The sequence below is a fragment of the Poecile atricapillus genome, chromosome 18 (assembly GCF_030490865.1).
Source record: "Poecile atricapillus isolate bPoeAtr1 chromosome 18, bPoeAtr1.hap1, whole genome shotgun sequence".
In the NCBI taxonomy this organism is placed as follows: Eukaryota; Metazoa; Chordata; class Aves; order Passeriformes; family Paridae; genus Poecile; species Poecile atricapillus.
The window spans coordinates 689735-709152 of record NC_081266.1 but is presented as its reverse complement, the minus strand read 5'-3'; the positions used below and the strand labels follow the sequence as shown (position 1 = coordinate 709152).

The 19418-nt window shown below is 42.0% G+C and overlaps 1 protein-coding gene across 1 annotated transcript in view; it reads left to right on the top strand.

The window, feature by feature from the left end:
- The window catches only part of ST8SIA1 (ST8 alpha-N-acetyl-neuraminide alpha-2,8-sialyltransferase 1), a 68183-nt gene extending 49545 nt beyond the window's left edge, over positions 1-18638 (top strand). Inside the window, exons 4-5 of the mRNA XM_058853011.1 lie at positions 571-663; positions 10520-18638. Coding sequence (XP_058708994.1) covers positions 571-663; positions 10520-11006 — 580 coding nt within the window. The 3' untranslated portion in view covers positions 11007-18638. The remainder of the gene's footprint in view (positions 1-570; positions 664-10519) is intronic.
- Positions 18639-19418: the final 780 nt, after the last annotated feature.

The window sequence follows — 19418 nt, the reverse complement described above, 5'->3', positions numbered from 1 at the left end:
CCCAAAGTAAATTTGCTCAATTGCTTTGGCTTTATTCCATTATCACCCTACCCACCAGAACAAGACTGTGAGCAGAACTAAGACACACATATTTTAAAAGCCACAAAATTTTTTTTAATCTATGTTTTCTCAGTGAATTTTATAAAATAATGATACCCTACAGTGTAATATTAAAAATGCCAGTTATAATGCCTGTAATAGTGCAGAGTGATATTATCAGTCTGGAGCCTGATATGGTAAACAAGACAAAACAGAGTGAAAAACAGAACTTTTAAAGAGTTTGGATTTTAAAAAAAAGTTCTTCTATAGATAGTAACAGCCTCTTCCACAGCCTTTCAGCTTGTCAGAAATGTCAAGTGTATGCCCTTGGTTTTGCTTAGCAGCTTCCCAGATCTCATCTCTGCAAAAGGTTTTATTTCTCTATTTCTCCACAGTCTGGTACAAAAATGCTTATAGATGTGGGACAGTAGGGAACAATTGTAGCCTGGTCCAGTAATACAGCATTTTTACATCGTCTGAAGCTTATCAGTCCTGAATGTCATTTAAAATCTTGACTGTCTGTGTGTGCAGGTGCAACCTTCCTCCTCTATCCAGTGAATACAGCAAGGATGTTGGATCCAAAACCCAACTGGTGACTGCAAATCCCAGTATAATTCAGAAAAGGTAGAGAACAGATTTTTCCTTTTGTGGTTGGGGGTAAACAAAAATAAAAATGCTTCATTTGTGTTATAGAAATTAGTGCATCAGAGTTGCATTCTTAATAATCTGATCCTGGAAGGGGATCTGGAAAATGTGAAATAAGCAATGGTTTGGTGTTAGGTGAAATAATTAAAGGCTAAACCTGTGATCCTTTCAGTACAAGCAGGGAAGCTAAAGGAGGTACATATTGATGGGAACCCCAAACTACTGCGCTGCTCAGGCCAGCTGGCTGCTGCCTCCCAGTCAATGAGGATGCTAATTCGGGTTTTTCTTTGTTTCAGCAGAGATAACCTTGAGTCCCCATTGCCTTTGCATTATTTGTTTGATACTTACAGAGTGTAAAAGGGGCTGGGATGGAACTGCTTGGCAGGGTGTGATCATATAGGCTTTGTTTTCTTAGGAAACTGGGACAAATCTGTGTTATTTATTAGAGTTGGTTGAAATTTTTGAAATGAGTGATGAGAGTGGGGAAGAGGGAGCAGGGGAAAAAAGGTCAGTGCTTTCTGATTTTGTCTTCCTGAATTTTAATTGCCATGTTCTTTGTTTATCATCTGGAATGAGGTAGGTTGTTCTCAGGCATAACAAGATCTGATAGTACCCTGCCATGCTCACTGAAAAACACAAGAGAAAAAATATGAACCAAGGGGATGAGCAGGAAATGATTAGGCATAAAGAAATGTATAATGTGAGCACTGGGAGGTGAAGGATTGTGAAAGGAAGCAAAGCAGGGAAATTAAATACATAGTAGAAAGCCAGTTTTTTAAAAAAGAAAGGCACTGGCTTGGAAATGGATGTTTGATGGTATTTAAATGAAATACTTTTTCTCTCTTTCAGGAATTGAAAGGTTCTCTAGTTTTGTGAGATGACAGTCTTTGCAGAGCAGAACAGAGAGGGCGAGCAAGAGGGAAATGGAGAGATAATGAGCTTCAAGAGCCAATTGCAATCAGAGTGCTTGAGTAGGAGAAGGCACAGAAATGTTTGTGGGATGAGATCAAAGCAAACCAATCAGAACTGGCAGGGGATGGCACCAGGTGCCAGGCAAAATCAGGGAGTTACTCAGGGCAGTGTATCTAAAGACAGGGAACCTGAAAATCCTTTGGAATGTAGATGGTAATTGATTTATGAAGTGGAATGAAATGGCTGGAACATCCCATCAAGGAAAGATAAGTTCCATGGCATTTGGGATGAAATGAAGAGGAGCAGTGTGAAACACAACCTTACAGAGGGTTTTATGGTTTTCAAGATGGAGGATTTATTTCACTCAGGCATATTTGTTTTGCAGTCTCCCCTCCACCAAGGTCTGGAGTAGAAAGCTGACTGTAGTTACTATTTTTGAACAGAATAGGAAAAGAATTTTAGTGATGCTTTGAGGAGACTGTGGAGCTGCACTGGAGAAACCGTGGAGTTTTCCAGCAAGAGGGGAAGGATGGAATGAGGAGGTGGCTGAAGAAGCAGATGGAGAGGGCAAGGTGCTACTTTGTGAGGGGTGGATATCACAAGGAGGAGTGGAGGGGGGTGGGAAATGGGAAAAGAAAGAGGAAGGAAAGAAGATTGTGGGTAATGTCAGTTTTCAAAGGGAGTGGACAGTAACTGTGTTGCAAGAGCATGGATGAGAGTATTGTGAAATGTACGTGCATGTGTATTGATTCGGAGGAGATACACAATCAGGAACTGGGAATGACACACAGAACAAATTCATAGCACTGAAAATTGGAAGCCTCCTTTGGGGCTTTGCTTCTTCTGGTGAGGAAGAAATGTTTTAATTTTTAAATTTTTTAAATAATTGACTGATGTTTCCAGTGTGCTGTCCAAAGTAATTATTTTATCTCCTGTGTGTTAAGTTAGAGTGGGTAAAAAAGGTTATCTCTTGAAAGTTAAAATAGAAAAAATGACTCCAACTCTGTCATCATTCCTATGGAAAGAAGCTTTTCCAGGAATTGAGGTTGTATATACATCCACACTTTCATGAAGTTCAAAGACATTCAGATTTGTAACTGATGGATCTGTTTCTAAGCTGTGAGTTAGCTAGCATCACATAATGGGATTATTCATTGTCATTCTTCCCCTGTCCTCTTGCCCTTACTTGAAGTATGTTGATATTGATGACGCTTGACATCTCAATTATCCCTCAAATGTCTTATGGCAGGTTTAGTGAATTGGTCCTGCAACACCATTTATGGTTTCTAAAAGATTCATCTGTACCAGATAATTTATGGTGACGCATGTTGAGTAGGGCAAAGTTTTCACCAGGGATGTGAAAGCAATTTTCTGTGTGGTTCTAAAAACAGAATTAGTGCCTTTAGAAAATGAAATTGTTGGCAGTAGTTATGGCAGAAATACCACCATTTTCCTCTCACTTTAGTGCCTTAGGATGGAAGAGTCACAATTTTAATCTAGGAGTACCTTGATTTTAAAAATAATTTCTAAACATTGTTTTTTGCAAAACTTGGAGATCAAGTTCCTACTCTGTTTTCAGCAGGAAATGTGACTGTGCAGGTAGTACAGTTTTCACTTGTGAAATATTTTACTCTGTTCTCATTTGGGTTTGAATGTCCTACCCTTTGAATGTCCGACTCATTTGGGTTTTGGGAATGTCCTACCCTAACTTCAATTAGTATAATTCAGGAGAACTGACAATAGATGTACTGTGGTAGAAATTTTCCAGTCTAAGAGGATGTGTGTTGACTGTCCCAGTTTCTTTTTTTGTCTAAATTTTTTCACAGGCGTCTCTCTTCAGTTAATATTGGAACTCACAGTCCTTACACACTCCTGTGTGAAGCTCCTTTTTCCACTTTGCATTCAAAACTTCACTTTTCTGTCAAAGCCTGTGTTAAAGTTGCAGTTGGGATTGAAATGTTGCGTAAAGCTGCTCCTGGGGCCAAGGTGACTTCTCCCACCCTCTACCCCCAAGTATTGTTGAGGGACTGCAATCCCATATCTTTGATGTTTCCAGTTCATTCTGCTCAGCTTGGCTTCGTCTGCAGGGAACTGCTTTGTAGGCAGAAGATTATTTTATATTTGTCCCAGTTTTTATTTTCTTTCCAAGAGGAGCTGCTGTAAGTCCCTCCTAGGAAAGAGGAAGTGCAGTAGCAAGACCTGTGATGTGCCTACAGCCATTCTTAAGGCTCTGAAAAAATTCAGCCAAGGTTATATCACTTACAGAGGTTGTTTCCATATTCCAAACCCTTGTCTATAGCTGTGGAGAGGGATGTGTCAGTGAACAAAAAAATGTTTAGGAGGCAGTGATGATTTTTGACCAATGGAATAAGATTTTTAACGAAGAAATATAAAGAGTTTGTGGATATGGTTTATTATTATTATCTGTTTCTCAACAGATCCCTGGATCTGGGCTGTTCAGGAGAAGCAAATTTTATGAATTTCTTATAATCTGCAACAACTCTTGCAAATGTCATACAATAATTTGTCTAAACTTCTAATTAAATCTGCAAACAGATGCTGTTTGCAGCAGTATTCCTTTCTAGTGCCATGTCTAACCTGTGCACACTTATATCATCAATAACATGGATATAATACTCCCAGCACTCAGGGTCTTCCCAACCAGCTGATGTTTTTTGGCATTTTATCCATGAGCTGTGTGTTTATGGCCTGTGTGGAAGTATGAACCTCCATCACTGAATGGGAACATTTTCCTTTCAGTAAATTAATTTACCTTTTTGATCTCTGTGATATTTGACAAGTTTTTGCTGCATCCAGTGTCTTGCACTAAATCATGATGAAGGAATGAGACTAAAGACTAACAGATGCAATGATTCTGCCTCTTAGTTTGGAAATGCCAGTTAAATATCATTGCTGTTTATTAGGTTCCCATGGATTTTGAGTGGGCTTAAATTTGCTTTCCAGTGTCCCCTACATTTTAGAAGCAACTAATAATCTTTCCTGGATTCAGTCCTGAAGACATCTGTGAATCCAACTGACTTAGACTATTAGGAATAAAAAGATGGAATCAAATAAATAATTTAATTTGATAAAAGCTTCCTTCATCTTTGATTTAACAAATGTACAGTATTGTGCCTGTTGCTTACACTCATGAAAAAGTTTCATGAGAATTCCTCTTCAGTATGTCTCCATGTAAAAACTACATATTCTGTTCCTATGTAGTTACATTATTATTTGGTAATTGCAAAATATCAGAAAAAAAAGGTAGAAACCACCCATAAAATATGTTCTTGAAGGAAAACCTTTGTGCTTGTCTTGTCCTTTCTGTACAAGTCAAGTGACGGGAAGATCTTTCCCTGTAAAGTCAAGTAGTCACCAGATTTTAAATACTTCATATAGATGTTCTTTTTTCATTCTTGGTGCCTAAATATATCTCAGATTACTTAATTGCTAAGAAGTCCAAAGTGATAAGAATAATTCTTTTAATTCACATTTTATGCTCTTCTTCAAGAGTCTCTGAACATCTGTGCCAACAGCAAGGGGATAATATTTCTAGGAAGTACTTCTTAAGAGGCAAGACTGTGATAAACTCTTCTGTATATGGAGGTTGCTTGAAGCCCCATTTGTTGGTAATCAATTTTTTTCCTCCTCTAATACAAAGTTTCTTTAAAAACCTTTGCATTTATAAATGATGCCTTTCTTTCTCTTTGTGTGGAACATCTATTTTGTCCTTGTTTGAACAGAAAAGGAAGCAAAACTATTTGAACGGAGGGGACTGGCCCAATGCTACCACCAGGACAAGGGCAGAGCCAGGAAAGAAAAATTCCCAAATTTCTGATTTGCTTTTGTGTTTTCTTAGCTGATGAACAGAAATACATGGAGTTGGAAAAAAATTCCTGCTGTGATTGGAACAGTGTGTTGCTATTTTAGCCATGCTTTGACCCCATTTAAATAAGTGATTTTTACTCTCCTATCCACCTCCTCTTAACCACAAGATGCAGCAATGAGCAGGAAGAAGTGATTTCAAGAATCAGGACTTGACAATCAAAATTGTAGAGAGATCCATTTTATTCCATCAGCTGACTGCATCAGGGACAGTGGGGGGATATCTCCTCCATGCCATGCAGACCTGGTCAAGACAGGTTCCAGACATAAATATAACTGATCCCACAAGCCCACAGCTCCCTGCCTGCTCATCTCTGCCTTCTCTCACTTCTGTTATAATCAGCTGCCACAACTCCTGGTGGTCACATTCGGGGGTCTTTTAGGATGAAGGCTGAATGTCTTCTTCAGTGTTTGCTGATTGACCCCTGTCTCTGGGCAGGGAGGTTTGCTTCTCCCTTAGCTCAGCTTTCCCCATTCAAACCCACCCATCTGCTCCTGGCTGCTTTCTTGAGCCACAGCTTTCTGCTTTGTCAGGTTTTTACAATACCTGGGTCCTGTTGTGCTGAGTTTTCACAATATATCTTATCTTAATGTTTTTTTTTTCTGGCAACTGAGTTTCTATGTGGTCTGTTACAAACTGTTTCTTCTGTGTGTTCTATTTCCCCTCCACCTGTTTAAGTGTATTATAGGTTTCTAAAATTCTGAATTGTCATAGCCTTGTATGTCCCCCACCTCAGAAGGAGATCCAGGAACCCTCAGCCTTAAAGAAAGGACTGTTGGGTTTAGAGGTGTCTCAAAATGCACCATTGGCTCCAAAGAAAAAGGTCAGATGCGGTTGCTGAGATGAAAAACAATGAAATTCTGGGTTAGGAAAATGGAAACTTGGAGGATAAGTTATTTAATCCGGTAGGAGAAAAGAAGGGAGAAGGAAAGACTGAGGAGAACAGTAAAAGTTTTCTGAGGGTACATTTAGGGATGATACCTCATCAGCAAAAGAAATTGTGAGATGTTAAGAAGAACTTCCCAGAAAACCTACAGAAGTCTTAATCTTACAGTAATTTAAAGGGCAAATTGATGTGGGGATGAAATAGGAAATTATAAATGAGATCTCATGAAATTATGGTTTGATGCTTTTTCTTAAAAATATATGTTTTATTAGTAGTTGTCATAACATAGAGATAGAAGATACCAGGATTAAAATAACCTGTTTAGATTTGTGATTGAAATATCCTCATAGAATTTCAGTTCTATGGTGTGTTTATTGTAGGATTGGAGAGGAATAGGATGCATTGCTTTACACACACATTTGTAAATTTCTCTACCTTATTACAGATTAGTACAACTAGCAAAAAATCAATAAGTGGATGTGATTAATAAAATTAAGATGTACATATATCAAGCAATGAAAATGATGATAAGCAATCAATAACAGTATCAATCATTAGTATGGCAATTAATAGCAGCAGCCAATTGTGTAGCAGCAAAGGGAGTTTATTTTATTGCAGATTACTACAAACATTATTAATAAATAAATGACAATAGATTATTTCTATGGGTATATAATAGTAGCCAGTATCAAGTGAATTAGACAGATTTCAGAAGGGGCCAGACCATCCCAAAGGAGAGGACAAACTGACCCCGGAGGGCTCCCCAACCATCCCAGAGGTGAGAGAACAATCCCGAAACTGCTCCCAAAGGAAATACAGTGAAATCATTATGCAATGTTCTCACATCCCTGAGCCTGGAGTCAGCCAGACACCCCTGGTGGGTGTGCAAGTGCTTGCTGAAAGTTTCTGTGGGATTTAACCTGTGTGGTGTGGTCCTGTCTCCCCTCAGCACCGGGAATGCTTTAACCTTCCATCCGCATGATAACCCAGGCACGGAAATCCTTTCAGCGGTGTTAAGATCTGCGATAGCTGTTACTTTTATTCCAGAAGCTGATGGGATCACACGTAGAGATGTTAATCAATACCGAACTGCCAATGGCCGCGTCTTATCGTGGGACAGCAAGGGCGCTGTAACACGACTCTCCCCACTGGGATACTGTGAGTCTGTTAATGAAAACAGGGCTTATGGAGCCCTAGCCACGGGTGTGGTGTCTCGTAGTGCAGAGTGATTGCAACCTCCCATCAACATTTCGGCTTCGAGCGCTGGCGGCTCCGCCCCAGAGCTCCCGGTGCCGAGCGCCGCTCCATTTCCGGGTTCCGCTTGCGCGCCGCTGGGGGGCGTGGCGAGCGGCGGCTGCACCGCCCAATCAACTGCGGGCAGGGGCGGGCCGAGCGGCGGCTGCCCAATCAAGTGCGGGCAAGGGCGGGCCAAGCGGCGGCTGCCCAATCAACTGCGGGCAGGGGCGGGCCGAGCGGCGGCTGCCCAATCAACTGCGGGCAGGGGCGGGCCGAGCGGCGATGCGAGGTGCGCCGCACAGAGCCGGCCGCAGTGTCAGTGTGCTCGGGCACCGCGCTGGGGCACCCGCTGCTGAGGGCGGCGATGCGAGGTGCGCCGTACGGAGCCGGCCGCAGTGTCAGTGTGCTCGGGCGCTGCGCTGGCGCACCCGGTGCTGAGGGCGGCGATGCGAGGTGCGCCGTACGGAGCCGGCCGCAGTGTCAGTGTGCTCGGGCACCGCGCTGGCGCACCCGGTGCTGAGGGCGGCGGCTCGGGTGCTCGGGTGCTCGGGTGCACGGATAAAGCCATACATGATACAGGCGCTACCGATAGTGGCGGCTGGGGAGCTCTGCCGGCAGCGCGGCAGGAGGAAGCCACAGGAGTCCCGGATAACGTCCGTCCCTCCCTCAGCTTCTTGCCTGTCCTCCCAGCCCGTGCGCCTGAGGGTGAACTCCCTCTCAGCTGCTTCCACGCCGGGCGGTGTCCGCGGCGTCTCCGCTGCGGCTTTCGCAGCAGTCCAGTCCATGATTCACAGTCATTTCTTTTTCCTCCGTGAAAAGTCGCGTCCCCTTGTCTCCAGGCTCTGCCCACAAATGACAGCGGCGAATGGGCGTGCCGAGCGGAGGCTGTGCCGTAAGCGCGGTCTCGGAGCCGAGAGCTCCGGGAGGCGGCGGTCCGAGCCCAGCCGTGCGGCCGCGGCCTGCAGCACACGCTGTTCCGATGGCGGTGCAGGCTGTTCCGATGGCCGTGCAGGCTGTTCCGATGGCCGTGCAGGAGCCGGCGGTGCAGGAGCCGGCGGTGCAGGAGCTGTCCGTGCAGGAGCCGGCGGTGCAGGAGCCGGCGGTGCAGGAGCTGGCGGTGCAGGAGCCGGCGGTGCAGGAGCCGGCGGTGCAGGCTGTTCCGATGGCGGTGCAGGAGCCGGCGGTGCAGGAGCTGGCGGTGCAGGAGCCGGCGGTGCAGGAGCTGGCGGTGCAGGCTGTTCCGATGGCGGTGCAGGAGCTGTCGGTGCAGGAGCTGGCCGTGCAGGAGCCGGCGGTGCAGGAGCCGGCGGTGCAGGAGCCGGCGGTGCAGGAGCAGGCGGTGCAGGAGCAGGCGGTGCAGGAGCAGGCGGTGCAGGAGCTGGCCGTGCAGGCTGTTCCGATGGCGGTGCAGGAGCCGGCGGTGCAGGAGCTGGCGGTGCAGGCTGTTCCGATGGCGGTGCAGGAGCCGGCGGTGCAGGCTGTTCATATGGCGGTGCAGGAGCCGGCGGTGCAGGAGCAGGGCGCTCTGCTCCGGCAGGAGCCGTGTGCCACTGAGGAGCGGTTCCAGGGCCGGAGCCGTCCCGAGCACCTGTCCCACACACCGGGGCGGCAGCAGCCAGGTACGTCCGCGCAGGGATCGGCGGGCTCCGCTGGCCGAGCATCCCGGCACAGACCAGTGGAGTGGCTCCCTGCAGCCGCAGGATGGTCCCCGGGCCAGACTCGGCGCGGCTGCAAATTCCGACCTTCTCTTTCGGCGCCGGCAATTTATCAAGACTATTTCAAGGGTTTTTTTTTTGCCAAAACAAAAACTACAAAAGAACCTGGCATATGAGACATTTCAGTGCTATTGGAGGTGTTTGGGTTTTTTGTTTCCAGTCATTGCAGCTGAAATTTTGTTTAATGCTTATTGAGGTCATTGGGCACTCTATTTAAACCTGCTTGTGTCATTCTTGTTATAGTTTATACATAAAATTGATCTCTGTATAACTATTTAAAAACATACTATTATACCTATTTCTGCCTGCACAACAGAAAGGAAAAAAAAAATCCAGTGCTGCTGATTTAACTTTCTTGTTCCATCTCTTCTGGTGTGTGACTAGGGAATTAGTCATGACACATCTGTCTTGGCTGCAGGAAACTGGGAGAGGAGGCAGCAACACAGGCATTTGGGAGCTGAGGAAAAAATTAGGGATCACACTCAGAGGACCAGCCTGGCTGCAATGAAAGAAGTGTGTGAGGCTTGTGCAAAAGTGGTTTTTAGTGTAGTAAGCTTCAGACTCCGAGGGCTTTGGATATTTTAAGTGATGAAGGTGGGGAGCAAGCATATGACAAGGAAAGTTTATAGTCCGTGATACTAATTGTGGAGTAGTTTATCAGTCAAACATCAGGAATCAAACAGCCATCAGCTGTTTATTTAGAAATAGCTACTGGTAATTAAACAAATTGTAATATGCTGTTTTCATATAAAAAAACTAATCTGTACATATACCTTGCCCTGCTAATCTAACCTGGGTTCTTATTTTAGTCTGTCTTTAGGAAACAAGAACAACACAGATTTTAAAATTTCTTTTATAGATTCCCGTACCTGAAAAATCTAAGCTGATTTTTGGGCCGATGAAAAATATTGCTAAAAAGAATTGAGTCTTATGGAATGTTGTCAGTGTTCATTTGGGTTTTTTAAAAAATATGAAATCATTAAGGTTTTGGAGTTAGCAGGATACCAGATAGTTTTCAGCTGTCTATTCATTCAAAAGAGAGGCAGTGTCAGACAGCCAGAAGTTTGTCTGGACTTTCTCTGGGCTTGGAAAAGGTGTGCAGTGATTTGTAAATATGGGTATGAAGAGCAGCCCTTAGGATTATGAAACATCTGGGAAAACCTATGTTTGACCAACTCATTTTCCCTTGTGATTTTCCAGGTTCCAGAATCTGCTGTGGTCCAGAAAAGCCTTTGTGGACAGCGTGAAGGTCTATAACCACAGCTACATCTACATGCCAGCCTTCTCCATGAAAACAGGGACAGGACCCTCCCTCCGTGTCTACTACACCCTGGAGGATTTCGGTGCCAAGCAGGCAGTCCTTTTTGCCAACCCCAACTTCCTGCGGGACATCAGCAAGTTCTGGAAGAGCAAAGGTATTCACGCCAAACGCCTTTCCACGGGACTTTTCCTGGTCAGCGCTGCCCTTGGTCTGTGTGAGGAAGTAACAATTTACGGCTTCTGGCCGTTCTCGGTGGACCTGCACGGCAAGTTCATCAGCCATCATTACTATGACAATGTCCTGCCTGACTCCGGATTCCATGCCATGCCGGAGGAATTTCTACAGCTTTGGTTTCTTCATAAAAGTGGGGTACTGAGAATGCAGCTAGAACCATGTGAGGACCCTCTAATCCAGCCTTCAGCCTGAGAATCATAGGAATCAATTTGGGAGATACAATAGTTTTTAATTTCCATGCTCTCCAACAGAGAGTTCTGTTTTATGTCGGTTGTTTTTAAAGGGATCTGCATGGACCATAAAAATGCTACTTGAAGGCCAAATGGAATATGTCCTTATTTAGTGCTTTATGGAACTGAGAGGGGATGAAATGTATCTCTCCATCAAGTCCATTTAGCAGCAGTGGGAAAACAGTGTCAGAAGCAGCACAGCTGAACTTTCCAGGGACGTTTTTAAGTGACAAGTGTAAAAAGGGCATTAAGGCTCAGAGAGTCACCAGGCCACTCATAAGCTTTTGCTAACAGTGCCAAATATGACTGTCTGTTCCAAATTCCATTTCATTCCAGGTCAGCACCCTGTAGAACTTTCCTTTTTCCTTGCTTATTTCCTCTGTTTGTGTGTGTGTAGGACAGCATGTGTGTCATTGAATCTTTGTTTATTTTCCTTTTATTCCTTTTTTTTTTTTTTTTTTTTAAATGTGTCACTCCCCCTCCCCCCAAGAGGAAGGGGAAGGAAGGGCTTAAAAGCCCAAGGAGCTGAGTACCATCAGCTCTCTGAAGACTCTTGGGAGAGTGCTAAGGTGCTAAGAATCTGGTTAGAATGTCATAGGAATGCCTCGCTACTGGGGATGGATAGACCTATGTGTTGTAGGTTTTATCAGGATAGTTCAGGTCATTGCACTCACAGCTATGCCAGTGCTGTACTGTGGGCAAGAGCTGGTTAAGGCAAACTGGTCTGAAAAGAAAACGTGTTACAAAACCAGCAGTGAAGTGCAGCCTGATTTCAGTCACCTGCTGCAAGATTTCCACAGTGACTTTCATAGCAGGGATGGTTCCTGACCTGTTTTGCTGTCCAGCCTTAGGGATTAATTCTGTATTCATTTGGACTCCAGATGTTCATGGACTGTTGAGGGTATTTGAGGGGTTCAGTGGAATGCAGAATGAGGTTCTTCATGTGCTTATAGGAAAATTACAGAAATGAATGTGTCATTTAAAATTAGTCGAAGCTTCAAAAATTGTTTCTCTGTGTGTGACTTGCTCTTCTGCTTGGATTGTAACGTTAGCCTTAAAGACTTGTACTTCTCACATGAGATTGTCTCTGCTTAAACAGTCTGGGAAATAAAACAGCCTTTGGGAGCACTGAAAAGCTGCAGAGCCAGCATGAAAAAGGAAAAAATAGAAGGGCATGCCTGATGCAAGGCAGCCCTGCTCACAGTGGTGTAAAGTAAATCAGAGCTCTTAGCCTTTTCAGAGGTCTCTGGAGACTCCCTAAATAATAGGCACACAGTTACACAAATATAAACAAAATAGCCTGAAGTTTATAGCTCAGATACTGGTTAGTATCTTGAAGAATTACTTTCAAATCATTTAGAGGAAAAAAACTGCAAAATTTTTTCACGTGAAAAATATCCCCTATTTTTTTTTCTCCTAAAATGCATTAAAAACTAAAGAAACCATGTTAAAAGATATGTGAATTTCTCCTGGTTTCCAGCTTATTCTGACTTCTAGCTTTGTATTCAAGTCCATACTTCTGCAAAGCCTCCAATTCTAGATTGCCCCATAGACTTAAAAAAAACACCCGTTATACTCCAAATGTAGTCCAAAAAAAGGGAAAAAAACCAAGCTCAGGACAGAGATTCAGCTCTTCTGAAATCTGTGGCTGTTTATGTGCTGCCATTTAGTGGTGGCGGCCAAAGAAGTAGACAAATATCAGAAAGGAGATAAAAGCACAAAAGGACACAGTATTTCTGGTAAAGGGATGGAAACATAGGTTTAAATGCTTGGAACCCCAAGTTGTTATTGTTAGGTCTTTATTCTTTTGCTTCTCTTTCCCTCGGTTCTTCTTGTATGGGGTGAAACTTGCTGTGTTCACAAGTTGCTTAAAATTTTCTCTGCACTACATTGAACTTTCCTCTGGCTTTAAACCTAAAAAATTAATAGAGGGACAAAAACCACTTCAGGTTTATCAATATTTGTATGCATTTTACATCTTCCTAGTACTAGTTACTCTATTAACTCATAATTAACTGAAGGAGCAGAAACTACTACTTATCCCAGAGTTTTGAAGTCTTTCTTCCTGTAGTGATTTCTCTGTCAGGTGAATGGAGATTACTTTTAGCTCAGTTGTTGTGAGAATTAACTAACTCATGCTTGGGAATTAAAGTGAAAAAAACTTCAGAAATTTTATTAAGGTTATCTGTTTTGAACAGTGAAAACAAGCAAATGAACCATCCTTTTTATCTGAGTGAAATTACGCTTTTGTGTTAAAATTCTCCCCCATTGTTAGGAAGTACAGTAGGAACATTACATCCAGGGAGCACCTGGATTGCAAGAAAGGGAAAAGCTGTGGATTTTTAATGTGCAAAGAAGGTTTTCTCCTCTCTGCCTTCAATTTATAAACCAGATTCTCTGCTCTCTTTGACTGTTCTGACTCCATAAAATCAATAGAATTGCCTGGATTTTAACCAGTTGACTGTTCTCAAACCTGAGGGAATTTATCCTGTGAAAATTTTAAATTATTTTAAAGCACTGCCAGATTGTGATATTTAGTCAAAGTATCATAATTCTGTAATTTATTATGTAATCTACCAAGTCTTTTTTCCCAATAAGTACAGACCTTGAGCTGTTTATGCTGTTTGTTGGTTCCTTTTGTAAGGCAAATATCTCACTGCATTTCAAACTTCTGCTGCATGAAAGTGTCCCAAATTGGAAGGAAATCATGATCTGTGACACCTCCTTGTTTCATGGAAGTGATCCATGAGCTCTTCAGTTTGTCAAATGTATTGGATGAGCCAAGTGAAAATGAGAAAAGGATTTTTCTACACTGGGAAGCTTCACCATTCACTGGCTGTAACTAGGAATTAGATGTCCTCAAGTAATTTATTATTCTTGATGGATCTGATGTCTGCAAATAATTTTGTTATCAATAACAAATCAAATAATTTTGTTAGATTTTATTGATGGAATGGGATGATCTTTTCCCCCTGCTTTTCAGCTGCAATTCTTTTCTGATAGCATTTGCAAGGAAGAAGTTCTTATTCTCTCTTTTTTTTTTTAAAAGACAATTTATATCAAAGGCATTACTCTAATCTCAAATATTGGTTTTCTTAAAAAAGTTGGTCTTATTCTTTTTTCTGTTTTGTACACAATATTTTTTTTTTCATAACAGTACCTATGTTTTCAGTGATAAAATCTCAACAAGTTATTTTTCTCTTTAAAAACAGATTTTCTGTCTCTCCTGAACCCCATTTTATGAAACTGTCAGGTGTCTTTGGGTTTTATCCTAAACTGAACATAATCATATTTTGAATCTTTGGTATATCTGAGTACACTCATACTCAGTGAGCTGTTTCAATAAAATAGAAATTTATTTCCAATATAGCTTTCAACTTCAGTTAAGAACAAGGAGTTTTCTCCTTAATAAAGGCCTGTAACTGCCATACTGATGGCTTAAAGAACCTAGAAAGAAAACAACACATTTTTGAGATAATGTTAGTATAGGAGGTAATAAAAAAGGCTGGTCCTTATTGGAGGCCTGCAGGGGCAATCATGGAAAATATTCACAAAATGCCCATGCCCCTCCACAGAGTGAATACAGTTTTATAAGTTTAGCAAATTAGCATAACTGACAAAAATCACCAATTGGAGACATAAGTGGGGAGGCAATTTCCCCCAATTCAACCCTCTCTGAATCTTGTCCCCTCCCACTCTTAGATGGAAGCTGAACTTTGTTTATAAAAATACATCTTGAATAGCTGGTCTCAACCCTGGTTCTAGGGAGAACCAGGATAGGATAGGGGCATTGGAATGTGTTTTGTCTTTCTGCCTGTCAGGGCAGGGAAAAGTACTGGGGAAACTAGCTAAAATACAATATTAGGCTGCAGAACTACACATATATGTGTAAAGACTACAGAGAATATATATAAAAGGCAAAAGGCAAAAATCAATTAGGCATAATTTCCCCCCATTTTTAGAGACTAACAAGACTCTACCTTGTCTAGTCTCTACTCCATATTTAACCACACCACATCATACAGCAGCTATTATTTAAATAATAACTACAGATATAAATAATATAAACAGTTCCTTTTATCCAGGCCCAATTCTGTAACCATGAGGTGAGTGTCAAAGATTTATTCAAAGTTCAGTGGGCCTTTTGAAAGCTACCTGATGCAGAATTTGAGTTTGCTTTCAAATTTCAACCAAATCCTTAATAATTCTTTCCCGCTGATCTGCATGAGAACAACAACTAGTGTTAATGATTTTGCAGCTAGTAGGAAATTGAGAGTCATTCCAGACAAATCGTGGACTTCTTCTTGTAAGGCTGAAATTGCATCTGAAATTTGCTTTTTAATATGTTCAATAATCCTTACTGTGATCAAATACTATGTTTGGAATTACAGCTCCACAGGCCCAATCTTTATCTGGGGGCAAAACTTAGCAGACCTCGTTTTCACATATTCAATACCACCCTGACAAGTTGTTCTTATGAAGAGCTTTTGGATACATTTTGGACTAAAACCACATGCAAATTTTGGGACCAAATCTGAGCCATGGTTACCAACTGTTCATGCAACAGGCACAAAAGAACCACATAAATAATATAATCCTCTCTTTTCCAGTTGTTTTGGGAGAGAGGTCTCTTAACTTTTGAGCAGTGAATTCAGGGTTCCCTGCCAGCAGCCCTGGCATGAGTGAGAGTAGCCAGGACTTTGAATGTTCACTTAATTTGCCAAGTTAAGTGTCCCACCATTTAGCATAGAGCCACTCTCCAGACTGGAATGCGTGTGCAGATGTGTCCAGTACCATTGGTCGGGGTAAAATGAATAATCTCTGGACCTTCTGCAAAGTGGATCTTAAAGTTAACCCCTAACCACTAACCTTTACCTCAAATAATAAAAAAAAATCTGCATCAATACAAGTATTTTTTATTTTCATTTTATGTCTTAAGGAAGTTACAAGCACTACTAAACTTTTTTGTTTCTTACACATACCAGACACCTGGTTTTAACCTGTGTTAATGCTGTTTCCATCTGGCTGTTTCCAAAAGCTCCAGAGAAAAACAAGCAAACAAAGACACCAAGGAAATGAAAGGTGCCTTGCTGTGATGTTTATCTAGAGTGGTACATTGCTCTTTTAATGAACTGTGAAATGTAGCATGTGGATGATGATGAATGGAAAAACATGCATGTGTTTTTATTTGAATGTTGTGTCCTTGAGATGGATTACTAGTATGAGCTCTGTAGTGTAAAAATACTGAAAAGAGAAGAGAAATAGAAAGAAGATACTTTCAGCAGGTTTTGCACTGAACCACATCCCCTTCTGACTATTTTTCTTTCTGAGACTCAGATTTGGTAACGTGGCCCTTACCATTAGGATGGTAATAAAAAAACTGCTCTGTTCCTAAAGTTAAATCTGGTTCTTTCCAGCACTGTAAGGGACAATCTGTTTGTATTTCCAGCATATCTCATTTATTCCCAGGCATGGGCTCACGGGGCTGCACTGGCTGGGAGATCAGTCAGGCTCACTGGTGAAGCCAGTGCTGCACATTTCCTGCCCACATCCCACATCCTGCATCCAATAGTCTGTGCCTGTGCCAGGAGATAGGTGACTGTGCTTGTTACATTTTGCTGCTTATGGCTAGAAGATGAAGTGCAAACTAAAACTGTGAATTCCCTTCCATTTCTTGTAGGCACAGCCACAGCTTGGGCAAGTTTTGTGCTTGACCAGAACAGAGATGGGCTGTGCAAAGGTTTTTCAAAGTTGTTAATTTTGCATTTACCTCACTGAGGTATTTACAAGAAGTCAGTGATTTCACAAGGCATCAATATTTGTTGTTGCAGTTGCAGCCATCTTGTACATCTGTTCAGCCAGGGACCAGTGAATATCACTGGGGTTATCCCAACTCCCTGGCTTTACTTTGGGAACAAACTATGTTATCTGAAGGCAAGCAGCCCAGGAAGCACTACTTGAAAGCTTCTGTTTGCTTCTCCCTGTAGTTACAAGGTCCTGGCTGTCACCTTCCGTGACCTTTCATCTGTACAGTGCTCAAGAAAGGCGTGCTTGGATCAGTGGTGCTACCAAAACTTGAACAGGTGTTGGGAAGGAGCTCAGTGTTGGGATAAAACAACCTGATTTGGGATCAGTGGTTTACAGGAATGCTGGTATGCAAAGCCCTGGCATGACAGACAGTTTCTCCTGACTCTTTACAGACTGGGCACAGTTGCCATTTTTGCTCTCTCACACCATATTCCCAAAGGAGCCATGTGATGTGGGATGTCAGTGTTAGCTGTTAAATTCTAGTATTTTTATTTGCATTCCTTCTTCTCTTGCCCAATTAATTGAAAAAATGTGATGGTAATGTGGTAGTTTGATGTCTTGAGGTGATTTTAAAGTAGATATGCAAACCATTATGCCTCTGAGATTGCATAATTCCATGAATTTGTTTTACCTCCAGTGCCCAGCATGTAATACTCATTGTCTCATTTCTGATGTGTGTAAGCTTTACAGGCTGGATATCGTGTCCAAATGACAGGAGCACTTGGGTGAACATCTCAAATCATTGGTTTTTTGGCATGCTCAGGGGCAAAGATACTAGTGTGGAGTGTGTTAAACATCCCAAAGCGTGGTATTGTTCTGAGTCTTGTGATCAGGGCTTCGATCTAATTCACTCTCCAATGTAGCAAATGTTTGCTGTCAGCCAACACTATTCCAAGGACTAAAGGAATCTCTTTCTTTGCCCTGCAATAATGTATTTTCTATGATTATGTCAGTAGAATTTGTTCATTTTTCAAGTACTGTGCAGTGCTTCTTTGAAGAATGTCCCTTTTTCAGGTGGTTTCATGGTGACCGTACCCCAAAATGTCTAAATGTCTCTCAATAGCAAAAATTGCTTTGTTATTGAATGTATTATTTATTAACAGTATCTTGTCTTTTTCTAGTTGCATTTTACAAAATGTGCCACAAGCATCTTACGTGATTTTTATAAGGAAAGTCTTATTTATAATGTTGTGCAAGTGGATGGAAACAAATAATGATTTTATAGTAGCCCATGCCTTTTTTCATAGCTGCAAAGTTTTAATGGGCATGATCAGAAGGGACAGGCTCATTGTTTAATTTAATTTTGATGAAGCTTTTCAAAACTATTATGTTATTCATTATTTGAAATTAATTATCTTAACAAATAAATATTGCCATTTTAAGAAATGAAGAGTATTTGCGGGGCTTCTTTTTCTTCTCTGTTCCTTGCTCTCTAACCCAGTATATCCAAACAATCAAGGTAATTTCTTGTTCTCATTTACCTTTTAAACCTCCCCAGCTTAGGCCCCTTTAAAAACAATGAGGATAAAGGGTCAGATAACCCTGGCCACTGCAGGGACAGTTGGAGCAGGATTCCTCAGCCTGGTAGGTACCAAAAAGCATTTATTTGCCATTTCTGATCATTTCTTTACTTTGCCTTGCTTCCCCATGCCTTGCATTGCCTTGCTGCCCCCTCTGTAGCCTCCCTCTTGGCCTTCCTCCCCTCCATTATCTGGCACTGATTTACTCATCCAGCCCCTGCCATGACTTCCCAACTCATTTGTCCAAGTCCAGCCTTGACTTTCCTCATCCTCAATCCTTAAGTTAAATTTCTGTGACAAAGAAGAACTGAGAATGAAGAATTAAAATTGGCTTTTCTGAAGCTCTTCTGAGCTGGAATGAGTATCAGGAATATGATACCTGGAGTAGGGAACTGCCAGGATCTGCCTTTTTTGAGTAGAGGAACTTCACAAAAAATCTCTCATGAATGTCACAAAAGTTGCATTTACTATTCTGATATATTGTCATGATTGTGTCTTAGATGCAAAAATCTTATTTGTTCTCTCCATTTCTTCTGCAAAGTCACTATGGTAGGATGAGGCATTCGTAAATATTTCGTTCTGTGTTGTCTGTCTGCACTCCCTCTCTCATGCTCCCTTTAATCTTTCAAATCAATTTTCTCTTTTCTTGCAGGGGTGACTGAAATGATCCTTTGAAGCAACCAGCTTTGACGTTTGGAAAAAAGAATTAAAAAACAAAAGAATGCTCTAATTAAGGAAAACATCAGTTAAAGCTCAAGAAGAAATCTGATTTTGATCAGTTCTTTTATGTATGCCTGACAGCTGCACAGCATTAGCAGAGGGGCTCATTAGAGGATGCTTACCCAAAGTCCAGATCAAGAAGCAGAAACACCAGTTAGTGATATGCAAGACTGCTGTGTGGAGGAAAATTAAACATTTGCTAACCTTCACATAACACAGGTTGTGATCTACTGCCCACGTAGTTCAGGAAAAGAGAACTTTTGTTTACAGTGGGGCTATTTAACGCTGTTTCAGAAGTGAAAAGTTCAAAAGGGTGTGTACGTTCT